The following is a 24587-nucleotide window of genomic DNA, read 5'->3' on the forward strand; positions in this document are numbered from 1 at the left end:
TAAGAGTTCCCTCAGTCATCCATTTAGTCTTCTCCTTTCTTTTGGCTACAAGAATTGGCTTTGCACATTCTTCCTTGATGATATCTCTGGTTTCAGCCCATAGTTCTTCTAGTTCACCATCAATTAAACTTAGTATTGCGAATCCATTCCTTACCTGGACTTTGAATTCTTCAGGAATTTCCTTTAGATGGTATTTTGGCACTATGATTCTTTGAGTGTTTCTCTTCAGCTTTATTCTAATTGTTGATATTAGCAAGTCATGAACTGTACCACACTCATCTCCTGGTCTTGTTTTAGCAGACAGAATAGAACTTCTCCATCTTCTGCTTCCCGTTAGGTAATCTACTTGGTTCCTGAATTGGTTTCCCGATGATTTCCACGTATACAGTTGTCTTTTTGGTTGCCTGAAGTATGTGTTAGCAATGAACAGGTTGTTGGTTTCACAGAATTCAATGAGTCGCTCTCCTGCTTCATTTTGTGATCCTAGTCCAAATTTTCCTATGTTCTATTCTGCTTTGTCTCCTACTTTTGCATTCCAATCAGCTATGATTATCAACATATCTTGTTTAGGTGTGTGATCAATTTCATCTTGGACACTTGCATAAAAGTTTTCTATTTCTTCTCCTGGCTTTTTGTAAATGATGCAAAACCGAACTATTCAAAAAGACTTTTTACTCAAATGGGAGAGCTGTATTGTAGGGATGGGGTCTCAGATGCTTCACTAATGAGTTAGGGGCCATAGACTTCATCACTATATTGCCTTTCAGCGATCTACACGCAGAAACAAAGAGATCTGTTATAATAACCAGTGCAAAGAAATAGAAGAGAACAACAAAAACGGAAGAACAAGAGATCTGTTCCACAACATCCAGGAAATCAAAGGGAAATTCAAGCCACAGCTTGGGATGCTGAAAGATGAACACAGAAATACAATATCTGATCAGGACAAAATAAAGGAAAGATAGAAACAATATACTGAAGAACTATACAGAAGAGATGGAAGGATAATAGATATTTTTGAAGAAGAGTCCTTTGATGAAGAACCAGAAATCTTGGAAAGCTGCACTCAAAGCTATTGGGAGAAACAAAGCACCTGGAGTAGATGGAATACCAATAAAGCTATTTCAAGCTACAGAATGAAGTCCATCAAAATTTTAACAAGAATCTGTCAACAAATATGGAAAACAAAACAATGGCCCACAGACTGGAAACGTTCAGTCTACATTCCAATTCCAAAAAAAGGGGATGCCAAAGAGTACAGCAACTATCAGACTATAAAATTAATTTCCCATGCAAGCAAAGTGATGCTCAAGATTCTACAGCAAAAACTCTTACCATTTATGGAATAAGATGCCAGATGTTCCTCTTGTTCAAGATAAGGAATAGAAATAGATTAAAATCTTTTATAGTACTTTATATTTATATTAAAGGTCATGTTAATCAGTTACTTCAAGAAATAAGCCATTATATTGCTAATAATTCTTATTGTTAAAGATGGAAAGGATAACATGGAGTAATAATGAAATAATGGGTTTTTTCTTTTTATTATTATTAAATAATAAGCAGGAACAGTTTTAAATTCTGTTTGTGTAGTACAGACGGGAAAATATATACTAGTTAGGCTCAATAATTATATTAATTTCTATTTTAATATTGATAAAGGTTTTGGTTTTTGAACTCTGTATTTTAGTAGTCCTTGTAGAACATGGTTTTATATTTGTCTTGATTTTCCCCCTTCTTACCCCCTTTTTTCTGTACCCCTTTTGCTTTAATAAAATAAAAATTAATTTTAAAAATGCCAGATATTCAAGCTAGATTCAGGAAAGGAAGAGGCACTAGAGATCACATCACAAATTTATGATGGCTAATGGAAATCAGCCTGTGTTTTATAGATTACAGCAAAGCTTTTGCTTGTGTGGATCCTGAAAAGCTATGGATAATGTTAAAAGAAATGGGGGTGCCACAACATCTGATTGTTTTGATGCACAACCTGTACTCTGGTCAAGAGGCTACTATTAAAACAGAATATGGGGAAACAGAATAGTTTACAATTGGCAAAGGTGTCAGACAAGGATGCACATTATCTCCCTACCTGTGCAACTTCTATGCAGAGCATATTGTAAGGAAAGCTGGATTCAATCTAGAGTAGAAATTGGTCGAAAGAAAATTAACAATTTGATATATTCAGATGACACCATAGTACTGGCAGAAAATAGTGAAGACTTGAAACAACTACTGTTGAAGATGAAAGGAGAAAGTGCCAAAGCAGGATTACATCTGAACACCAAGAAGACAAAAGTAATGACTACACTGAGGAGTTACACAATTTTAAAGCTGACAATGTGGAAATTGAAATTGTCCAAGATTTTCTATTCCTTGGTTCAATCATCAACCACCAGGGGAACTGCAATGAGGAAATCAGAAGGTGATTGAGACTTGGAAGAGCAGCTGTGAGGGAGCTAAATAAGATCCTTAAAGATAAAGATGTCTCTCTGGGAACCAAGATCAAGATAATCCAAACAATGGTATTCCCGATGGTTGTTGTGGGTTTTCCGGGCTGTATTGCCATGGTCTTGGCATTGTCGTTCCTGACGTTTCGCCAGCAGCTGTGGCTGGCATCTTCAGAGGTGTAGCACCAAAAGATAGAGATCTCTCAGTGTCACAGTGTGGAAATGGTATTCCCCATTACAATGTATGGATGTGAAAGTTGGACAGTGAAGAAAGCTGACAGGAAGAAAATTTATTAATTTGAAATGTGGTGCTGGAGGAGAGATCTGTGGATACCATGGACAGCCAAAAAGACAAATAAGTGGTACTAGATCAAATCAAGCCTGAATTATCCCTAGACGCTAAAATGACAAAACTGAGGCTATAATACTTTGGTCACATTATGAGAAGACAAGATTCTCTGGAAAAGTCAATAATGCTAGGAAAAATAGAAGGCAGTAGGAAAAGAGGAAGACCCAAAGCGAGATGGCTGGAAATAAAAAAGCGACGTCCTCCAGTTTGCAAGATCTAAGCAAGTCTGTTAATGATAGGATGATTTGGAGGTCTTTCATTCATAGGGTCGCCATGGATCAGAGGCAACTAGATGGCACATAACACACACACATTATTAAGGACACATATTCAGACAAAACTCTTCTTACCTTCTTGAAACTGCTAATTGTTTAGAAGTTCTTTGTTAAATTTGTATACATACATGTAAACACCGGTCTCGAGCAAATCATCTAATTATACGATTGAAGGTCAGAACATTTCTACAGGTTTTGCGATACATAACCATAATGAATGTATTGATCCCATATTTTAGGAAACTGCCCATGGTTTTCTATCCATTGTAGATGTTAAAGAATAGACATGTTATTGACATTCATGTTTGGAAATCCTGCGGATTTTCCAGTTTTCAGTTTTAATACTGAATGGATGTTGAAACATTTTGTCAATAAAAGCCCTCTGCCAGTTTCACATTCCAACATAGGCAGTGGGAGGGCCTATGTTGATAATTCGCTGTCAGAGCTTTTATCAGCTTTTGGACTTCAGATCAATCCCGTTTACACTATAAATATTTTAATGGCATTTTCATGCAACCCTGGACAAATATTACGAACGTTGAACATGAAGCACAGGATGATATTTTTGTGGCCTACAACAGAATTTAGGAAATGCATTGAATGTACCCTGCACAGGACGGGTATTACCCATAACACACATATGCAACATTTCTGCCTTCTGGTCAGTCATGTCATTGCTTCACAGAATATGAGTAGGAGATGAGTTCCAAAAATGATATATGAGTGCAAGTAGTGAAGCCGTTTGCAATGATAGAACTTTTCATGGAACTTATATGGAAATAGGTTTATAAATTTGAAAACTTATTTCTGTAAACCAAGATAAGTTACAAGGGCTGTTAGTTAATGATACACAATATCTTTAAATCACATTTCCAGTCTAGCATATTTCAAGATGCTTAAGCACCTATAATTTTGTTTACCGATCTCACATACAGTAACTTTACCATAATAAACTGAACTTTAGATGCATTTTTATGTAATATTCCACAATTAGGAAAGTAATTTATTTTAAAAATGTCCAATTTTTCATGTCTGTACATGACAGCCTACTACTTCTACTCAAACATGCCCAGTTTGTAACCATGGGTTGGATCTAGAGGCTGCCAAAATTATAATTGTATTTCCTGGAATGTGAAGGAGGAAAAGATGAGTTAGAGCAGTAATTTTTGTTTGTGTGTTTATACAAAAGCTTCCTCATTAAGTGTTCATCCACTTCTTTTGCTGCACCACACAATGACAACATAATTATATATTTGGGGCCTGCTTCTATGTTACTATGGAAATGAATGCTGCACTTTGAATAATATAAATACAGCATGTGCAAGAATGATAAATTGGTTCTTGTGGCGAAGACTGATAAATGAAGAAAGGCTTTAGATTTCATAGTTAGTCAATTATATTAGGGCCAAAAAACTTTGCGATCACATTTCTTCCATTAATAATAGAGGAACTTTATTGGCTTTTGTACTTCCAGAAGAACATATCTTTTATAACTGCCGAGTAAATCTAATGATCCAGAAGATCTGCCAAACTTTCATTAGCTGTGGGTACTTTGATGTATTTAGTACTGAATGGAAGGTTCTAGATCATCATTTTACAGAATGGTATCTTACCATGGTATGCTTGTAGCTATTGGTGACCTGCTTTTCTGTGTGATTCTACTAAGTGGCAAGAAGAGTTTTACAATTCATCTGCTTTCAGAGATCTTTGATTTTTTTGAAAGTGCAGTTTTTAAAAAAATCCCTCAATTCCATTTGGCAAGATAATATAGACAGTAGATACAGATAACCCCTTGCTACTCATTCTTTCATACTTGTATGAAATGTATAACAAATTATTTGTTTCTACTCAGTCGGATGGTCCAGACCACCAAGCTACCTAGAGTAGATGATGTTGCTGTGGGGTGGTTTGTTAATCTGTATAGACTCAGTTTGCATATTATCTTAACACATCATTTGGGAATGTGATCAGACAGCTCAAGCTCTCTTGAAACCTTGCTAGTACAGCTTGGTGTGGACTGCTTTCATCTTGCTGCTACAAAGGGAGAAGCGCCTTTTAAATACTTGAAATTCATTTTTATATGAAAAAATAAAATTAAAAATCTTGGAAAATTTTGTAAAGAGAGAACTTCACTAGAGGAATGTCCATGTGCTGCCGTCTGCATATTGAGAGAAAGGAAAGCTATAATTCATTTTTAACACTGAAATCGGTGGTAAGCAGCTGGAACAATATACTGTTCATCATGAATATTTTCATCTGGTACATCTCAGGGGTTTTTTTTTTACATCATTTGCCTAGAAGAAAAGAAAATTAATGAACCTTCTTGGACCAATCCCTGTTTCTCACTGTGACCTACCCACAGGGTTGTGAGGGCAAATGTAAGAGGAAAGAGCCATGTACACCATGAACTCCTTATAGGAAGGGCAAAATAAAAATACAATAGATTCAGCTGCTACTGCTGGTTTGTTTTCTTTGTGGTACTCAAGCAAATAGTGAGACATATTTGCAAACCATCGCACTTTGGTCCTATATATTTCTCCACAATTGATCTTCGTGTCAGATCCATAGCCGTGAACTAGACTATTTCCACATTTTGAATTTAGTAGCTTGTTTTGTTTGTTGCACAGCAGACTAATATATTTCAGTGTCCCCTGAAATTTAAACCTCTTAGATTTTGAATGAGAGATGTCAGTACACTGTACTGAACACTAGTATAGGCTGCAAATTACACCTTCTCCCTAGACATGTTTATCAAATTGTTGATGGTGTTCTGATTAAATCCTAACCTGTGTATGAAAAATCACCAGGAATGTATCACCAATTGCGAGGCATTTATTTTGAAACAAAGACATCTACTGTTAGAGTAGACAAATTCTGAAGTGAGTACATTAATAGCATATTTTGTGAAGTAGAATCATGGGTTTCGTCTGCTGTCCATAACAGGACATAAAAAAGGCATTTTGGTTTTTTTGCAAATATTTTATATGTCTCATAAATATTTTATATGTCTCATAAATTCAGCCTCATGATATCTATGTTCATTGTTCCAGCAAAGATGTTCCAACCTATATTCTTTTTTAATGCTGCTCATGAAATTTTTATTATTTTAAGATTTTTCAAGTACTACAGTTGATAACAACTACAGCAGAGAGGAAAAATTTTTCAAAGCAAAAATGTATTCCAGGTGGCCATTTCTTCATATATGTAATACAAGATTATTGATACAAATACAGTCTTGAACTAGGGCAAAACAATAAAATACTAGCCTGCAAAATTCAAAACTCCCCTCTGCTGTTATTCCAGGTGTTCAAAGTTTTTATGCCTACATGACTTAATTGGATGACTTGATTCTTGCCATTCCCTCATATGTTTATTTCACTCTGTTAATTCAGATGGCCATGAAATTTGATTAACAATACAATATCTTGCATATATTTGGCCCCAATCTTAATTCCACTTGAATAAGAAAACTGCTAATCATGGTGAAAGCCTTTGGGTCACTTTAACACATTGACATTGAGGTTAATCCCCCCCCCCCCAGTATCATTTACCAGTGTATCTCTCTGGTGCGTTGGTTTGTTTAGACTTTATCTTTTCCCCCATTGGTTGGAATGTTATGTTCCTTCGTCTTCTCTTATTAATAATGGTCTGTCCTTGCATCCTCTTTTACTTTTTCCATAATTCTCATGTTCTTGTCCCCCCCCCCAATATCCATTAGAAGGTATGTACCCCTTCAAAGCAGAGAATGGCAGGAAACAGTCTTACCGCACTTTAATGAACACCTAGTATGTAAAGTGTACATGATAATAACTCACATGGATTGAGTCTCTCGTACATCTTGTTCCACAACCGTTTCCAGAGAAAGAAGAGATCTGTGGATATTTCATCCTTATTTTTTGAAAAATAAAAATTACCTATTGGAAAGCATTTCCACATGCACCTTTACATGAATATGTGCCGTTAGTCACAACTGACTTATGGCAACCCCATCAAGGGGCTTTCAAGGCAAGTGAGAAGCAGAAGTGATTTGCCAGTGTCTTTCTCTGCATGAAGAGTCTTTCTTCATGATCTCCCATCCAAGTACCAACTGCTTAGCTTCCAAGCTCTGACTACGTCACCTTCCCTCCACATATATCCTGAACCACATGAAAATTGGCAGATCCTTAGATTAAGGTGAACATGTAAATTGCTCTTAAAATCTGAGACTGCAAAGGGAGGGAACTAGACTGCATACACACCACAAACCATGAGTAAATTTTGGCTCTTGTGCCAGAGAAAAACTGAACAGAACCAACCACTGAACCATCAGCGCTTATCTGAATATAAAAAGAACAGGGACATGAATTGAGGTTTCCAGGGGGCCAGAACATAGGACTTCTGCTGCTACTTGGATCTTAGGGAACTATCAGGTGAGAGTGATAATAGGAAAAATGTGCACATGCCACATCATAACTCTGCAGTGACCTATGGCTTGTACTAACACTAGAGTAGAAACTATGTTTTCTTTCCTTCACTATCAAATACTTATGTAGCATGGTATATGGAAATCCTGAACAATTACTGTGAAGATTTTTAGGGGGTTCTCATCTCAAGATCCTAAAATTTAAAAAGTGTATAATTATTAGCCATCTATATGGAATTTTGTGTGGGCATGTTATCCTGTGGTCTCTTACGAACTGTGCTTTGGTGTTGCAGGAAATATTCAGGAAGTCATACTTCAGGAGCACTTAGAGAAAGAAGATGAAATTCTAGTTTCCCTGGCTGCATTGAAGCAGGTATATCGTTAGATAGATTGAAGATGCTTTGTTTGATACAAATGTATTATGAATTGCTATATTTACCACTAATTATTATGCAGAAAGTTTGCCATTCAGGTATTTCTCTCCTCATGCCAGTGCTTAAGCCATGGAATCGACTCTATCTTCCTCTGTTTGGAAATGAGAAAATTGCCTTGCTTTGGCTCCCTCCAAGCTATAGAATGGCAACTAAAATATTGTGCTGAGGAATTGTTCTGCCATCCAAATGGAGTAGAACAACAAACTGTGTTTTCATTTTCTTGCATCCAAACCAATATTCTAAACTACAGCTTAATCCTGATTTCCAGGGAAGAGAACAAACCACAGTTCATCATTGTGTTCATCTCAACAAAAAGCAGTTAGTTCTTCAATTTCTGCATTGCACATGGGGAGGGAGAATGCATGAGCCTAAGGACTTCACAGTTTGCTTTCATCACAGTCAAACTGAGATTGCAGTGCAATCCTAGACAGAAATCAATGGGTTTAGACTGGAGTAACTCTGTTTAGGATTGCACTTTAGTTTATGATGTCCGAATGCATTGCTGCATGCCAACTGAGAATCTTATGTGCGCCAGCTTCATGTAACAAAGAAATGAAACACAGTTTAAGTGGCTGACCCACTACTCTGGAATCCCTTCCCACTGGAAACTCGTCAGAATGTGATTATGTTGGATAGCAGGCTAGATTTTTTCATTTGGTGTGGTCTAGCTACCTAGACCAAAGACATTTACCTAGTAGCCAAGTGGGAGATGGAGAGAGAGGTTTAATTTTAAATAATAAGATCTGTTTGTAATCAATTAATCTTTGTCTTTTGTATTATGTAATCTGGCATGAGTCATGGGTCAGGAACAAGGTAACGCTCCTAAATTAGTAAATCTGCTACTAATTTTGCTGCCTTAACTCTCCCCTGTGGCTTGTACTAAAATAGAAATGTTCTCATTATTAAGATAGAGTACCAATATGGTGTATCTTGGAGAAGTCATACCACTTTCCTCACCTCATGTGCCAGTTTAAGCATTGTTCATGCTTATATAGCCCCCTTGGGTTCTCTCATCTTGTGAGTTCCTGTGTGATCTTAGGCATCATTGCCTTTTCCTGAGATCTTGCTAGCCCTCCTGCCAGCCATAAGCCCCATAATGCATTGTAGTTGGGAGGAAAGAATAACTTACATTCAGCCGGAATGTAAGTTATGATCTATCTCTGTTCTCTTGCAATTTGTCAGTACTGTGTAGGCTGGCCCTAGAAAGGGCTTTAATCAGCACAGTATGACATATATCAATGTTTTAATTACATCTGGGGAAACTGGCATACTTTGTTCTATTAAATGCATTCTACATATCTCGCCATCCTCATTAGAAAATTCAGTGATGCTCTAATGCTTGACCTCTGAAGCACACAATTGTCACTTTTGTAAGATTCAGTGAACAGTTCAGGCAATCGATGGCTAGGAAGGTTGTTTGCGAAGAGGGCTGCCTTTAAGTGGCAGATGTTAGATGCAGCTAAAGTATGTTTTTCCCTCCTGCCTCCTTGACAAGCAGATCAAGGATATTCTGAAAGGTTCCCTGCGTTTCAATCAGAGCCAGCTGGAGGCCGAGGAGAATGAACAGATCACAATAGAAGATGATCACTACTGCTCCAACAATCAGAGCAAGGGGGCTGCTGGTTCTGCAAAAGAGCTTTCCGTCACAAAGCAGTCCCGCCCTCCAGTGCAGCAGGTAACGTGTGGGCATTTTTTAGAAGGATCTGGGGGGACTTTTGTATTTTTATAGCTCAGAAAATAACCTGAAGGAAAGATTGACATTTCTGACCTTTGTATGTTTACTTGTAAGCAAGTTCTTAGTTCAAGGCAATATTCCTAAGAAAATATGCAATGGATTACAGTCTTAGAATGATTTTAAAAACCTATTTAAATATAGACTTGTTTTTTTTAATGCATGATAGATAGAGCTTCAGCCTTCCTGTGGTGAATCTTTTCAGGTACCAAGTTTCTGTTCACAGACAAACAGTGCAATCCTATGGTGTGTTACTCCAGTCTAAATCCATAGAAGTCAATGGGCTTAGACTGGAGTAACTCTACATAGGTTTGCACTGAGAAGAGTGATTTGCCTCAGTAAATATTGTTTTAATTACATTTGTTCTGTCTAGCTGTCTGTATAATTGGGAGTGCTCATGGGTGGTGCCAGAGGGCAAGCCAGGATTAAGCCAGAAGGTCGGTGTTTATATGTTACACAAAGCCACAGTTAAGACTAACTTCAAACACTAATTTCAGATATGGGCTTGATGGATCCTAACTAACCTTGGTTAGTAGGCTAGCCAGTGTTCGGATAGTCACATGGGCCATAGTTACTTTAATTATACCATGGTTTCACATTGTCAGAAGTCACATGATTTCCATTTCTCTTTTAACATTTCTCATTCCTTGTTAAGCCCAGTTTTTTTATCCTTGCTGGATAATATCTTGGAGTTGCCTTTAGGGTTGACACCTCCCGTACCTTAAATGGTGGTGCCAGCCAGGTGGGGGTGACTTTTTCCCTTTTTCACACTTGCATGAAGTACATATTCACTCCAGAGGCCTCTGCTGACCTCACTTTCAGTTTAAAACAGAAACAGTTGAGGCTTAATGGGGCCAAATTTTCCCCAAAACATATTTGGTTCCACTAAGCCTCTATTGCTTATGTTTTAAATGAGAAGTGACATCAGCAGAGACCTTCAGAGCAAATGATAGCCGTTTTTTCACGTGCTCTTGGTGCTCCAGCCAGGCTCCTCTCAATTCCACCCCCTTCACCATCCAGGTAAGTGGAGGGGGGCTGGGATCCCCTTCCCTAAGCAGGGCACTGGCACCCCTAGTTATCTTTGACCCAACAATTCTATTCTAATGCAAAAATCTACTCACTTGAAATGTTTATCATAATGTCAGTTCCTACTTTTCATGTATACTTGCGTTTTTTAGAAACTTAAGCACTGTGTAATGTTGGGAATGTCCAATTCCAAATTTAAGACTGAAATAGTTGATTATTCCAAAAGAAAGAGAAGTAAATCTGGGATGGTCCAAGGGCTTTCACAGTTGAAGACAAACTTTTTTAACAGTTTATTTTTCTAAGCCCTTTAGAACGTAATAGCAGTTGGTTAGCTACATTGCATCACCACGTGCTATGCTCAAGAGCTAGTCTCACTCTGACCCACTCCTCCTTGTCAAGCTCTTGGGATTTCTCATCAAATCAGCCCCCCTCCCTCTTATTTAAAAGCTTATGTAAAGTAATAACTTGAGGGTAAATAACACTTTTGTCATCATTACAGTCAGTTAGGCTCTTCAAACAATTGTATAATTTATTCAGAGTAGACAAGAATGTATCTGCCAACCACCAGCAGTAATATTTGTATCAATTATCTTGGGAAATCTGTGGCACAGCAACTCTCATTTATTGCAAGATTTAATAAAAGATCCCAATAGATAGTGCCTATGATAAAAGGACGACTATATTTGTCAGTATTTTTATATTAGCTTTGTATTAGAATGATAAATGTTTATCTGTTTCCCAAGTTTCACACATTAGAGCTGGTTGAATATAATATTCTAGGTCAAGCTAATGAAAGACTCTGCTATTTTCTTTTTAAAAGAAGAATAACTTCTTTTTGCCAAAGCATGAAACTTTCTAACCACCTAAGGACCTACCTCTATCTCAATATACTGGAGAGGCCTAAATTAGGACATCTTTACCTGCTTTTCTAAGAGTATTAAGTTTTAATTTTAAAGTTAGCAAGGAAAACACTTCCAAGAGTACTGTCTTACCTGTCAGATGCTAATCATGCCTAAGAAAGCAAACCCATCACCAAACGTAAACAGCTAAAGGACTGGCTGATTCCCCTACAACTCACCGTGCTTACATTTGGTCTATAAAATTCAGCATTAGCAGGTGTGGTGTACAATTTGATCTGTGATCTACTCGTTTTCTGCTCAGAGAAATACAGACGTGATGTAGATGGAGATTGCAGGTAGCCATGTTGTTTCACAGAAAAAAATATAAACAACAGAAGAAAAATACCTTTTCATGAGGGCCAAGATATCAGTGAACAGTGAGAAAGTAAGTTCTCTAGAACTCTTCATCAAGCTGTGTGTTCAATATCAAGACAAAATCAGGAAGGAAGGGAAGGGGAGAGAAATAGATGTTTCTGGATGTTTGGGGAAAGGAGACCTGACTCTACAATGGGCAGAGTCTTAAAATGGAATACAGAATATGTTACAGATTTAATTAGATTAAATGGTGCAGGCAGCAAAACATGTTTCAATATTTTCCAAAGGTTACTGGAACACAGAAGCAACGAAATGGCCACTCTCCTTTAAGAATATAAAAGCCAGTAGTTAACCAGATTTTAAGGAAAATGTGGTTTGTCAACTTATATGAATAAGAATAAGAATCTTTGCACATTTATACATACTTTTGAGTTAGAAGGATTCCACTGCCACTTGTAATTTTCCATTGGACTAGTATTAAAAACAATTCGACTGATGGTGTATCAACCCAGAATATTTTCTCTATGATAAAGCAGAGAAATTATCTTTTAAGTTTTGTCTCCCTCTCCAGTCCTCATCTATGCGAAGCGTACACAGGTTATAATGATAAGGTTCTGGCAGATAAGCAGATATCTTTATGGTGCTCATTGACTTAAACAGGGTTAAGTTCTGTTAGCCATTGCTGTTACCTTCCGGTGCCTATTCAGGTCACATTTTTTTATTTATACTACATTGTGAAAGCCACATCGACAGTAACAAACTCTTACCTTTTTGTACATCCTGTTCTTCCCATTGTGGCTTAACTTCACAGTGAGTAGGAAACTGCATATCACTACATATATCATAGAAAATAGTGCAATTTAGAACTTTCTCATTTAACAATTTGTTACATTAGGACTGGAATATTTTTGCATTTTTACTAAATTAAAGTAGATTGGTACTGTAAACTGAGACCCAGTTTGGTGTAGTGGTTAAGAGCGCGGGACTCTAATCTGGAGAGCCGGGTTTGATTCCCCATTCCTCCACTTGAAGCCAGCTGGGTGACCTTGGGCTAGTCACAGCTCTCTGGAGCTCTCTCAGCCCCACCCACCTCACAGGGTGTTTGTTGTGGGGATAATAATAGTATACTTTGGTTGTTGTGGGTTTTCCGGGCTGTATTGTCGTGGTCTTGGCATTGTGGTTCCTGACGTTTCGCCAGCAGCTGTGGCTGGCATCTTCAGAGGTGTAGCTCCAAAAGACAGAGATCTCTCATTGTCACATGGTGTGACACTGGTGTGACACTGAGAGATCTCTGTCTTTTGATGCTACACCTCTGAAGATGCCAGCCACAGCTGCTGGCGAAACGTCAGGAACTACAATGCCAAGACCACGGCAATACAGCCCGGAAAACCCACAACAACCATCGTTCTCCGGCCGTGAAAGCCTTCGACAATACAATAGTATACTTTGTAAACTGCTCTGATTGATCATTAAGTTGTTCTGAAGGGCAGTATATAAATCGAATGTTGTTGTTGTTGTTAAGATTATAGCTTTATTACAGGTCGTTTTACAAGACATCTTAAATTCAATTGTCTTGCTTTGCTAATCAACTATGCTAGTAGTAGTATCAAAGATACTATACTAGTCTCAAAAATACTAGTAAAACCAGCCAGAGCCATGAAGAAAAGTGCCATTAAGTGGTTGCTTGAAGCCAGCTGGGTGACCTTGGGTCAGTCACAGTTCTTCCAGAGCTCTCTTAGTCCCACCCATGTCACAAGGTGATTGTTGTGGGTATAATAATAACATACTTTGTAAGCTCTGAGTGGGTGTTAAGTTGTCCTGAAGGGTGGTATATAAATCAGATGTTGTTGTTGTTATAAACAGAAGATCCAAGAGAGTGGGAATGCTCATTATCGATACACACTGGAAATTGTGAATATTTGGATATTGTTTTGTGATTTTATTTTCTTACTCCTTTCCACCTGCTGGGCTGAGTACAGGCAGGAAACAGACACAAACCTAACTAGAGTCCAAAGTATGCCGAAGCCATCCAGGGAACAAGGAAGAAAACGTAGTCCAGAACACTTGAGTCCAAGGGTCAGAGCCGGGAGAACAGGTAGAGCAGAGAGCTGGGTCACAGTGGAGCCAGGCAAGTCTTTGCGCAGGTGCTTCTGCAACAAGAGAAAGGGCGTCTTGGCTTAAAAGCAATCACCTCCAAGGCAGTGCTGCATCCTGCTAGCGCTCAAGGTCACTACACTGCTGTTTCAGTGCTTGAAGCCTGGCACTTCATCTCCTATCCTGTATAACGAGACGCTATCGCACTCTACGCTGCTTATCAGGTTCAGGGTAGACATGGGCACGAACAGCATTACGAACAGAAAAAACCCACGAAGAGGCCGTTCATCTGTTCGTGAATGGGCTGTTCATGAGGCGCCATTCCAGATGAACAGGTAGTCGTCGCAAGCATCGTTCATTACTTTCAGCCGCTGTTCGGGAAGCCAGACACTCAGGCGCCTTCAGTCAATTGCCTCGGCAACGGAGGAAGGGACTGCCTGAACTCTGTCTGCACTCCCTCTGTTGCCCCGGACACCCCAATCAAAGCCCAACTTAGCTTGATGGGCAGGTCTTCCTTCCAAGTGTGGAGCTGCAAATTGGTTACAATTGGTAACATGAGAGCAGACACTAGGGGGAAGGAGAGGGGAGGGGGTGTTCTATGGCCATGAGAACACCAATCTCATCCCTGCAAACCCTGTTAGGCAGTTCTGACTGCCAACCACCTGCATTTCTCAGTGAGACCTCTGCTTATAAAAGGGCACTGTGCTCCCAGTTCTGGCTTTCACTTTCAGCAAGCAGTGGAGTGGGAGAGAACTGTTGATAGCCTTTTGGGAGAGAGACAGAGAGACATTGGAGCTGGGATTTTTTCTGTGTGTGGTGGGTGGGATAGGGATCTATCCCCTCTGGTACCAGGGCTGCTGCCAGGCTCTGTGGGCAGCTCGGCTGGGGGCTCACCCTGATTATTACTGCCTGATCTGATCAGGTATCTGGGAGTGCTGGGCTAGGGTTCTAGCCCAGCTTGTGGTTCCAGGGCTGCCGCCAGGCCCTGAAACCAAACTTTGTGGGCACCTAGGCTGAGGGTTCACACTGATTATTATTAGTATCAATATCGGTGCCTGGTCTGGTGGTCAGGCTTCTGGGTGTGCTGGGCTAGGGCTCTAGCCTCAGCCTCCAGTTTCAGGGCTGCTGCCAGGTCCTGGGGCCAAGCTCTGTGGGCACCTCGGCTGAGGGCTCACCCTGACAAATACTATTTTTAGTATCAGTGCTTGATCTGGTCAGGCTTCTGGGTGTGCTGGGCTAGGGCTCTAGCCCCAGTCTCTGGTTACAGGGCTGCTGCCAGGCCCTGGGGCCAAGCTTTGTGGGCACCTCAGCTGAGGGCTCACACTGATTATTACTGCCTGAACTGGTCTAGCCTCAACTTCCAGTTCCAGGGCTGCTGCCAGGTCCTGGGGCCAAGCTCTGTAGGCACCTCAGCTGAGGGCTCACACTGATTATTATTATTATCAGTATCAGTGCCTGATCTGGAGAGGCTAGGGCTGGGCTAGGGCTTTAGCCCCAGCCTCAGGTTCCAGGGCTGCTGCCAGGCCCTGGGGCCAAGCTCAGTGGGTACTTATTATTATCAATATCAGTGCCTGATCTGGTCAGCCTCCTGGGTGTACTGGGCTAGGGATCTAGCCCCAGCCTCTGGTTCCAGGGCTGCTGCCAGGCTCTGGGGCTAAACTCTGTGGGCACCTCGGCTGAGAGCTCACAGTGTTCTCTCCTTTTCTGTACTCCTTAGTTCTAGTTTGGTGGCACAATGAGTCTTCATGTTGTGGTGGCCATGGGTGGTTGTGGGGGGAAGTGCAAAGGTAGTCCTCCTGGTTTCCTCATGGCAAGCAGTACTGGGTGTGGCTCAGGGGCAGCAGAGAGTACTCCCGCTCCCCCAGATTCACCTGTGGGGGCTGTGGAGGAGGCCAAAGAGGTCTTTCCACTGTGGGGAGAGGATCTCTCTCAATATTTTGTGGAGGAGGTGGGTGACGGATCCCTGGAGGAATGGTTTGTGTTTTATGAAACATCCCTCCCATCCCCCATCCCAAACTTTCAGTGGTGTCCCTGCCTGCAGTCCACCCCCTCAGTTGTCCATGGCCAGCTCCGCAGTGCAGCCTGCAACTGTTCGTCCTCCTTCCCCTGGGTCAGTTAGTGGTCCACGTTTCAACACCTCTGTATGGAGGCACTTTTGGGCCCTTCCTAATGATCCCCATGTGGTGCGGTGCCATGCCTGTGATGTCCTGGTGCGCAGGGGCAAAAACTCGAAGCACCTGTCGTCGACGGCCCTGAAGACGCACCACCCAAGCCTGTGGTCTCCATCCGCACCCAGTGAAACAGCGATTGAGGGGAGAAAGGGAGCTACCAGCTCTTCTGAGCAGGGATCAGTGGGAGGGTCACCGGAATCTACCCCAAGCAACAATCCTTGCCTTGAGGGTGATGCTGGTGGGAGTGGAGCTCTCAAGAAGGCCGCGCTCGTGGAGGTTCTTCCCTTAGGGTCTAGGACAGCGCCGCTTAGAATGGCGAGGTTGAGGGCTCAGGAGGTGGGCCTTCGCGTCTTGGCAGAGACGATTGCCCTACATGGCTTGCTCCTATCCATCGTGGAGTGTGTGGCCTTCTGCAGGCTACTAAAGCATCTTGTCCCTTGGTTCTCCATGCCATCATCGCACACCCTTGCCCGTCAAGTCCTGTGGGTATCTTGAGTGAGGGCTGGCACATTTGAGTCAAGTGGGAGCAGCACAGTCAGGTAGGCCGCTCCTGCGGAGGTTGTTCCCTCGGGGTCGGGGACAGTGCCATTTAGAATGGTGAGGCGAGCTGCCTGCTGTGCTGCTGGGGTGCCCAGATCGCTGGACACCTGGGCCCCGTGCAGTGGACCTGAAGGTGGGTTGCCTCCCCTCTCGGGAGGGTCTTGCTGCTGGCCGGTGGCACCCCTTATGTGCCCGCCTGCCAGGCCTCCCGGAGGGTACCTTCTGGAGGGTCAGCAAAGTGTCTGATGTCTGTTTCCTCCAGGCCTGGCAGGCTCGGGGAGGTGGCATGGGACCGCCTCCCCTCTTGGGGGCGGGAGTCTGTCCATTGGCCAGTGGCACCTCCCATGTACCCGCCCACCAGGCCTAACTTATTGTCATTCCTGGCGGAGGCCTCCCTGCTTGTCTTCAATCCTCCCCGCTCCCACAGTTCAAGCCATTTGCATCCCCCACCCCTTACCTCTTTGTTGCAGCTGCCCACGCCAGTGCCATCAGCTCAGCAGCCAGTGGCAGTGCGGGCAGCTGCGACAAAGTGGTAAGGGGCAGTGAGCAGCCCAAACCGCAGGAGCGCTCTAAGAGGACATTGTGCAGGGATGTGCAATGGTAAGGGGTGGTGAGCAGCCGGAACCATGGGAGCGCTTCCCGGGGGGGGGCAGTGCCACTGCACAATGACGTCACTTCCTGGAAGTGACATCATTGTGCAAGGCCAGAGCATGCGCGCACTTTGCACACGTGCACCGAGTCAGGGGTGCCACCTCCTGCCCCGGGTGCCCCTGGCCCATTCTACACCACTGGCTGGGTATGTCTGCCAATCCATTCTTAGAAGACAAATCGTTTGAATGATAATAGAACATAGTGAATCAGTTTGTATGTAATGCCATATGGCATTTTTGCAGGGTTGCCAACAGGCTTGGAAATAAATGTCCTTTAATAGAGCTTTAATGAGTAGAAAGAGGCAGCTGGAGCTTTCCAAAAAATGGAGGTTCACAAAAACATCACCTAGCACATAACAGCCTATCCTATCTCTATTAAAGGGGCATGACTTTTTTTTCTCCAGGCAGTTTTGCCCTTGCACGTTTCAAGTTCATAACCTTCTTCTTCTATCTTTTCCTTCATTCCTCTTGTGCACTGCAAGTTCTCTTCTGTTTCACAGCAAACCAGTCTGCCAGTATGATCAACTGAAAAACTGTGGTTTGTGTTTGTAGCATCCTGCTCTGGCTTGGAGAGCAAGCATCAATCATAGCTTACTAGTTTGGATTTAAGAGCAAACCATCGTTTGCCGTAAAAAAAAAAAAACAAGGAGAGAATTGTATCACAGGAAAGCAGGAGGAGGGAGCACACAAGCCAAAGCTTTGTTCCCTTTGGCCAAAATAACATGTAACGTGATCTGGCCCATTATCTTTTCTTTCTACTAGGCTAGTGAGCAGTGGAATACGGTGATGCCCTAATATTTAGAATTTGCACTGGAACCAGCCAGAATAAATTTTATTTAAGTAAATATGCATATTTCTAACCTTCAGTCAAGAACAGATAATTCAATCAAAGATAGCTTTCCTGTCCAGCTACTGCAAAGGTAGTGGTGCTGTTGGGACCTGACGTTGGGGAAGGCAGCCCGGGAAAAGCCAGCTGTAGTGTCACTCTGAAAATATATATTATCATCTAAACGGGGCCCTCATAAGACCATTAAGTCCAGAATCTAAAATTAACTAAACTACACTACTGTGATTGAAAAAAAGCAACACTGGATGGAATTTATGTATGAAATGACCCAGTATAATTTCTCTCTACTGAGAATAGTACAAAATCCTTTTGCAATTCTTCCCCTTCTGTTCTCATGTTTTTTAATAAACTGAGATGGGATTAGAACTGCTTTTCTGCTCCCTACAGAATGCTTTCCATCTGTCCAGCTACCTCACAATCCATGGATGGCTAAAGAAAAACATATACTCTTAAAACTTCTGCAGGCCGTTTAAAAGTATTTTTGTTGTTGTTTGCTTCAGCTTACTATACTGTAGGTGGTAGGGACAAGTTTCATTCTTCTAGCAGATACTCATCAAGAAAAGATGTTCTGAGAAGCCATATGGCATGGGGTGTAAGGTTGTTAACTTTCAAAGCTACTGGAAGTATCATTCTGTCATTTTTCATTTATTCAATAGCAGCAGCAGATGGGAGAAAACATGCTTCATGTCACTATGAGTTTTCATGAACAGAAACTGGCAGACAAAGGAGCGGGGTGATATTTTACCTTTGGAAATATCAGCATTAGCAAAACTAGTATATTCCAAAGAAAGTTTGTATTTTGGAAGGGACACCAGTTGAGAAAATAATTGCACAGAAACTCAGGTTGTTTTAAATTATATTATCAGCAGTACTATAGTTAGCATTAAACCCAATTAACGCTTTCACACGTGACATATTTCTACGTAGAAAAAATATTCACGTGGGCTGGGGGAGGGCACACTATCATATGTAACAAAAACATGCAAGTATTCAGTTCTCAAACGTCACAGATTAGAGGTGAAGGGGGAATATTACAAGTATTCTTAACAGTGCAGTCCTAAGTAGAGTTACACCTTTCTGAATCCATTAAGATCAGTGGGCTTAAAAGGATGCAACTTTGTTTGGGATTGCACTGTAAGTTCTGTATATATTGTAGACACCTTTAACTAATATAACCCCTATGATCCTTTGTGATTTACAAGAGAGCCCTTCTTTATAGAACTGCTGAAGAGGGATGCTGTTTATGCATACCTTTACAGGCACATACCTTCATGTGACATTGATTGCAGTCAGTGGCAAGCACTCCAGTAAAGGTATGTGCCAGCTATGATGGTAGATGAAATAGACATGGCATAATAAGTGATATTAAGAGGATCAAGCTACAAAAGAGGGAAGTATTGTGCCTCTCGGTGTTTTATTAAACAAATGTTTCAGACCCAGTTTGGATCAAGGCCATGTAGGAAGGAGGCAAGGTTTTTAACTTTCCTACCTCTGCATGTTTCACCTGTCAGAAATCCCTCCCGACTACTTGCACCTATTAACCTTGAAAGAAAACAAGACAGATGTTAGTCTTTTTTTCTTCTAAGGCTCATAGGAAGGCAGAGAGGAATTCTCAAGAGGTAAAGTTGCAGGAGTAGAAGGGTTAAACCACTTTCCCCTTCTCTGTAGGACACGACTTTGGTTAGCAGCCATGCATGCCTGTATTGTATTTTTTTAAGTTGGTTGTTCCAATTGCAGATCAATCATTGTGTCCATTTTGAGCCAATGACTTTCTCTAAAACATGTTTTTGTTTCATAGGATGTTTTTGGCACAAGTGGAAGCTCTGACAACAAGCACGGTGATGACTATATCCTGGTTTCCAAAGAAGAGGAAGGAAATGTTAGCGGTGCTCTTGAGCATGTGCAAACTGTGCCACCATGCAAGGAAGCTACCACAAAGAGTGAGGCTCTTTGTCGCTCTTCTTTAGCCTTTTCAGACCCACTGATGGGTTCCATGTCTGCCTCTTCTAGTAACCTCAGTTCCAGCCCTGATGATGACAGCAGCAACAACAGCAAGGATTCTGACTTTACCATAGTGAGCCCCCTGGAAATTTAAGCAAGCTGTTTAGGAAAAGCCTCTGAGGCTGGTTATGAGTGACTTCCCAGCACATCTGCTGATGGTTCCACAGAATCTGGGGACTCTGAATCTGGGATGACTCCAGATTCCTAAAGCCAAAATATTCAGTCAAAGCACAGATGTGGGAAAGGCTATCCATTTCAATATTTTACGAGACATTTTTTTAAAGCAGGTTGTCATCATGACTGCCTTTAAAACATGCACATGTTAATATCAAGATCTACTGTATGGCTACAGGTACTTGTAAGTTTACTTTGTTAGCAGCATCCTGGAATACTGAAGTAGTAACTTGTAATCCCTCATCACAGAGTAGCACACAATACGTGATCTGATGGGTTGACAGGTGAGCGAGCACCTTGCCAGAATACGAAGAAAGCAGATACTACTAGATTATTTGGTCTCAGGAGAGCATAAGATACTCCTTCTAAAATATGTCAGCTAGAAAGAAGGAGAAATACATTTTTAAAGGTTTCAGAGAAATACTCTGACTGTAAGATAGGTTCTGAGGCAAAGGCTGACCTCCCAAACATTTTCCCGAAGATACACTGAATTTACACATGGCAGAAAAAACAGATCAATATTAATATCAGGCAAACTGAAAGCAACCTTGTAAGGTAATACAAATTAAGTGCACATCAGACTCTCCTTGAAATACTTAAGGAGCTAGCAATACAAACTTGGCCCCCAATATTTTTAAGCTTAGCAAATTTAATTGTGTAGTTTGTCCAGAATGTATTAGGACAGCTTTTTCACCACAGCTGGACAGCTGGACCACCAGAATTCTCTCAGTCTCAGGAACTAAAGTTTATAATGCTGTATTATTATTCCTTGACCTTGCTGAAAGAGTTCCCTGTTGTGCTTTTGGATTTTGAATGTTTGCATCTCCACAGTATCCCCACAAAGGGCGTTTACAATTCCTAGTACTTTTGATCTCAATGATGTCCTGTTCCACTGAAGAACCAGTTTCTCTCTCAGTATTGTAGCATGCTTAAATATTTCAGAAAGCATCTTATCCTGATAAGAAGCAAAATCCAAGGTAATTTAATATTTTAGTGCCCAGCACTAATTCACAGTGAATAACCTTTAACAGGGTGCTGCTAACGTACCCGCCTAGCTCCTAGAATCTCTTTTCAAAGTAGTCCTTGCTCTGAATTCCACCTCGACATTTATGAGAATAACCAGATGGTAACTTCATTGAAGAGCAGCAATTCTGGACTTTACCAAGACAAACTCTCCCTTTGTGTTAGGCTCTCTCTTCAGAGCCAACAGTGCTAAACTGTGTAGCAAGCATTGCCTTAGACTGTACTGGTTGATTGCACTGACCGCAAAGAAAGAATTTGGGGCTGGTAAGAAGCAGAGTAATAGGCCCAAGTCTTTTCCCTGTTGCAGAGCTTTTACCTTATCATGGCATTGGTCCCAAGCTCCTTAAATGTGAAGCTATTTGGCTTGCAGGCTGGACACAGAAGAACTACAAGGGGAAAGTGGGCCCATATAACAAACTGCATTTGTCTAGCTATTCATTATTGTATGCAAATATACCATGAGAAGATTTATCCAGGTCTGGTCAAGAGAAGAGGTCAGCAGCAGCTCAATTATGTCAGGCTCTAAAAAGACCTAATTTGTTTTTCTGCTGCACTTGGAAAGGAAAGTCTCTTGCCAACAAAAAGTGTAACGTAAAATAAGACTTCAAGACCCTTGGTGGGAACAAAAAAAAATGTTAGTGTAGATGCAGCCTATTTGGGGTGGCCACTGTTTTCTGGAAAGAGGCCTGAGAAAGGTACAAGTAGCAAGCTGTGCTTGTGCTCTGTGGGTGGGTGTGTTGATGTTGTTTTACTAAGCACACACAGAATAACTATGTAACCATGTAACTGTAATTGGAGGGTAAGTGATAGGCCTTGAAGATGTTAATGATGATTAATAGTAATTGTAACTCACATTAAGGATACTTCTGCCCATCCATCTGTAGCGTGAGTCATGCTAAACCAAATTGCAGCCTGACCCCACATCAATGAAGAACGTTGTTACAAACAGCTCTCCCGAGAATATTATTCCAGTTTCTTCCTGCACAGTACTGACTGCTGCAGACCAAGTGGGGTTTTGGTATGGGTCAGGTGTGAAGGGTGAGGGAGGAATAAACAATGTAAAATCCATAATAGCTCTTTGCCCCGAAGAAAATGAAACAACGTGTTTGGTGAGCTGGCTGTCCCAGAACTGAATGGTTTTCTCAGAATTCAATTGGGGCTGAAATGCCACGGTTCTCTTTCGTTAGTTTTGAATCCATTAATGACCTGGGCAAAAGACCAAAATTAGCATATAATTGCTTTTACATGATGACGGGTTCAAGTTGAGATACTCAGACATAACTGAGTTATTCTTCACTGGAAGATTTCCCTGTGCATTGTAAAAGTGGAAAGTAACACTGAGGTGATGTGCACAGAGCTAAACCGTGTGCACAATTTATATTATATATAGAATAATGGACATGCTAGAGCCTTGGATGCAAGAATTAAAACATACTATGGTAATGCGAGATTTCTGTGCCAGCTTAAACTTAAACCTAGCACTCCCTCTCATTTGGGCTTTCACAAAACCACCTCAGGATTCTGCCTGGTGGCAGGTCTGTTTAATTTCATTGACTCTTTAAGGATGATAACAGAGGATTACATGACTAGTGATTAATTTTAATCTTTACACTGTTACTAAACTTACTCCTTTCCCCCTAGATTTATTGCTACTGTGGCTTAGGAACAAATGCCATCAGGAGCAGATTGCTATCTAAAAGTGCAAGAAACAGACTGTATTTCAGCACGTGGGGAAAGATTACTGAATATGTTTTGTTAATTTTTTATGTTTGATTTCTCTTTTTTTGCCGACTACTGATTGCAGGGATCATATTTTTGTTGTCAGAACACTATCAGTGCCATTCATTAATAGAGTATGTTTGAAATACAGTTGAATTTTTTTTATCTTTAGGGGATTTTTTTTCAAGATTTGCTAAAAAATAGCATATATTTACTTCCTCCATGCCTGTAATTATCTATGGTTTCAGAAAATAATGATGATTAAAACTGATGGAAACAAAGGAAACCTTGGTGAGTCTATTAGAGCAGTCTACTTTGGTAATGTCATGTCCCAATCTATCTTAATATTTCAATTATAGACTGGAGTCTGCTGTGTGATAGTACTGGAAGTGTTTGGCTTTTGTATACATAACAACAACAACAACAACAACAACAACAACAACAACTCATCATGCTTTGCATTAGGTTTATACTAAGAGGGCGGTTTCTACTTTAAGTTTCAAGTTTATTCTTTCTTCTAAAGGTAACCTCATATTGTCCATGGATAATGGTAATCTGGGAAAATAATACACGGTATAAATTGCTGATTAGTGCTAATGTATGGGACTCTAAAACCTATTAGAGGCACATTGGATTTTTTTTTTTGCATCTATACCATATATGACTGTCTCAAGTGTTATGCATGTAATGTAATGTCATGTCAATTACGTTACTGCAGAATGCTGCTGACCATGTATTGACTGTGTGCTCATTTAGCTCTGGAAATGTGTATCTTTCCTCTAGAAGAATGTCCAGCCTACTTTATTAAAGAAAGAACTAACGTGCAAACTCTTAGATTTGTCCGTTGTGTTTTTTCTTTACAAAAAGAATTATCCTAAATATAAGCTTAGCTTGCAAAATAGGTAGGAAAATAAATTTAAATCCAGGCAGGCCCTTCAAGCTATGAGAAGAAAGGAGTTATATGAAGTTCAAACATCCAAGAAGTGAAGGACAACCCCATCTACCTCACACATCTCAGAACATGGATCCTGTAAGGTATTGTCTTAAAGAGGAACAAATGTTAAGGACAGCAAAGAAGAAGAAAAATCTGCTTATGGCTTATGCACAATAGAAAATAAAGACACACTTGAAGAAAAAAAGTAACAAAGGTTTTCTACACAAATAATATGATTTCCAAAAAGGAAGCACAGTGAGCCATCAATTACCTCAGTTAAATCATTAGGCAGGCCCTAATGATTCTAATAGAGTTCTTGAATTAATATGCTAAAGTTAAATTTACCAGAGGAGGCTCCTCCACAGGGGCAAATGGGGTTTGGGTCCTTCCAAGAAAAAATGGGGGGGAGAAAAATACATTAAAAAACTTAATTCTATTAAATTACTCAAAGATTCAGATGAATTAATTCTGGTTTTCGTCTTCTTTTCTAATCCCATGGCTTCTTTCTCTCTAGTTGGCTTTTCATCCAGGCCCCTCTCTGAGGCCGTCAGG

At 40.9% G+C, this 24587-nt stretch overlaps 1 protein-coding gene across 8 annotated transcripts in view; it reads left to right on the forward strand.

Annotated features, from left to right (window-relative positions):
* Positions 1-23935, forward strand: part of TBC1D5 (TBC1 domain family member 5) — a 452638-nt gene extending 428703 nt beyond the window's left edge. For all 8 annotated transcript variants that reach the window (XM_054991058.1, XM_054991057.1, XM_054991065.1 and 5 more), the window contains 3 exons: positions 7770-7849; positions 9409-9585; positions 19983-23935. In XM_054991058.1, coding sequence (XP_054847033.1) covers positions 7770-7849; positions 9409-9585; positions 19983-20279 — 554 coding nt within the window. In that variant the 3' untranslated portion in view covers positions 20280-23935. The remainder of the gene's footprint in view (positions 1-7769; positions 7850-9408; positions 9586-19982) is intronic.
* Positions 23936-24587: the final 652 nt, after the last annotated feature.

This window comes from Eublepharis macularius, chromosome 11 (genome assembly GCF_028583425.1).
Source record: "Eublepharis macularius isolate TG4126 chromosome 11, MPM_Emac_v1.0, whole genome shotgun sequence".
NCBI classification, from domain to species: Eukaryota; Metazoa; Chordata; class Lepidosauria; order Squamata; family Eublepharidae; genus Eublepharis; species Eublepharis macularius.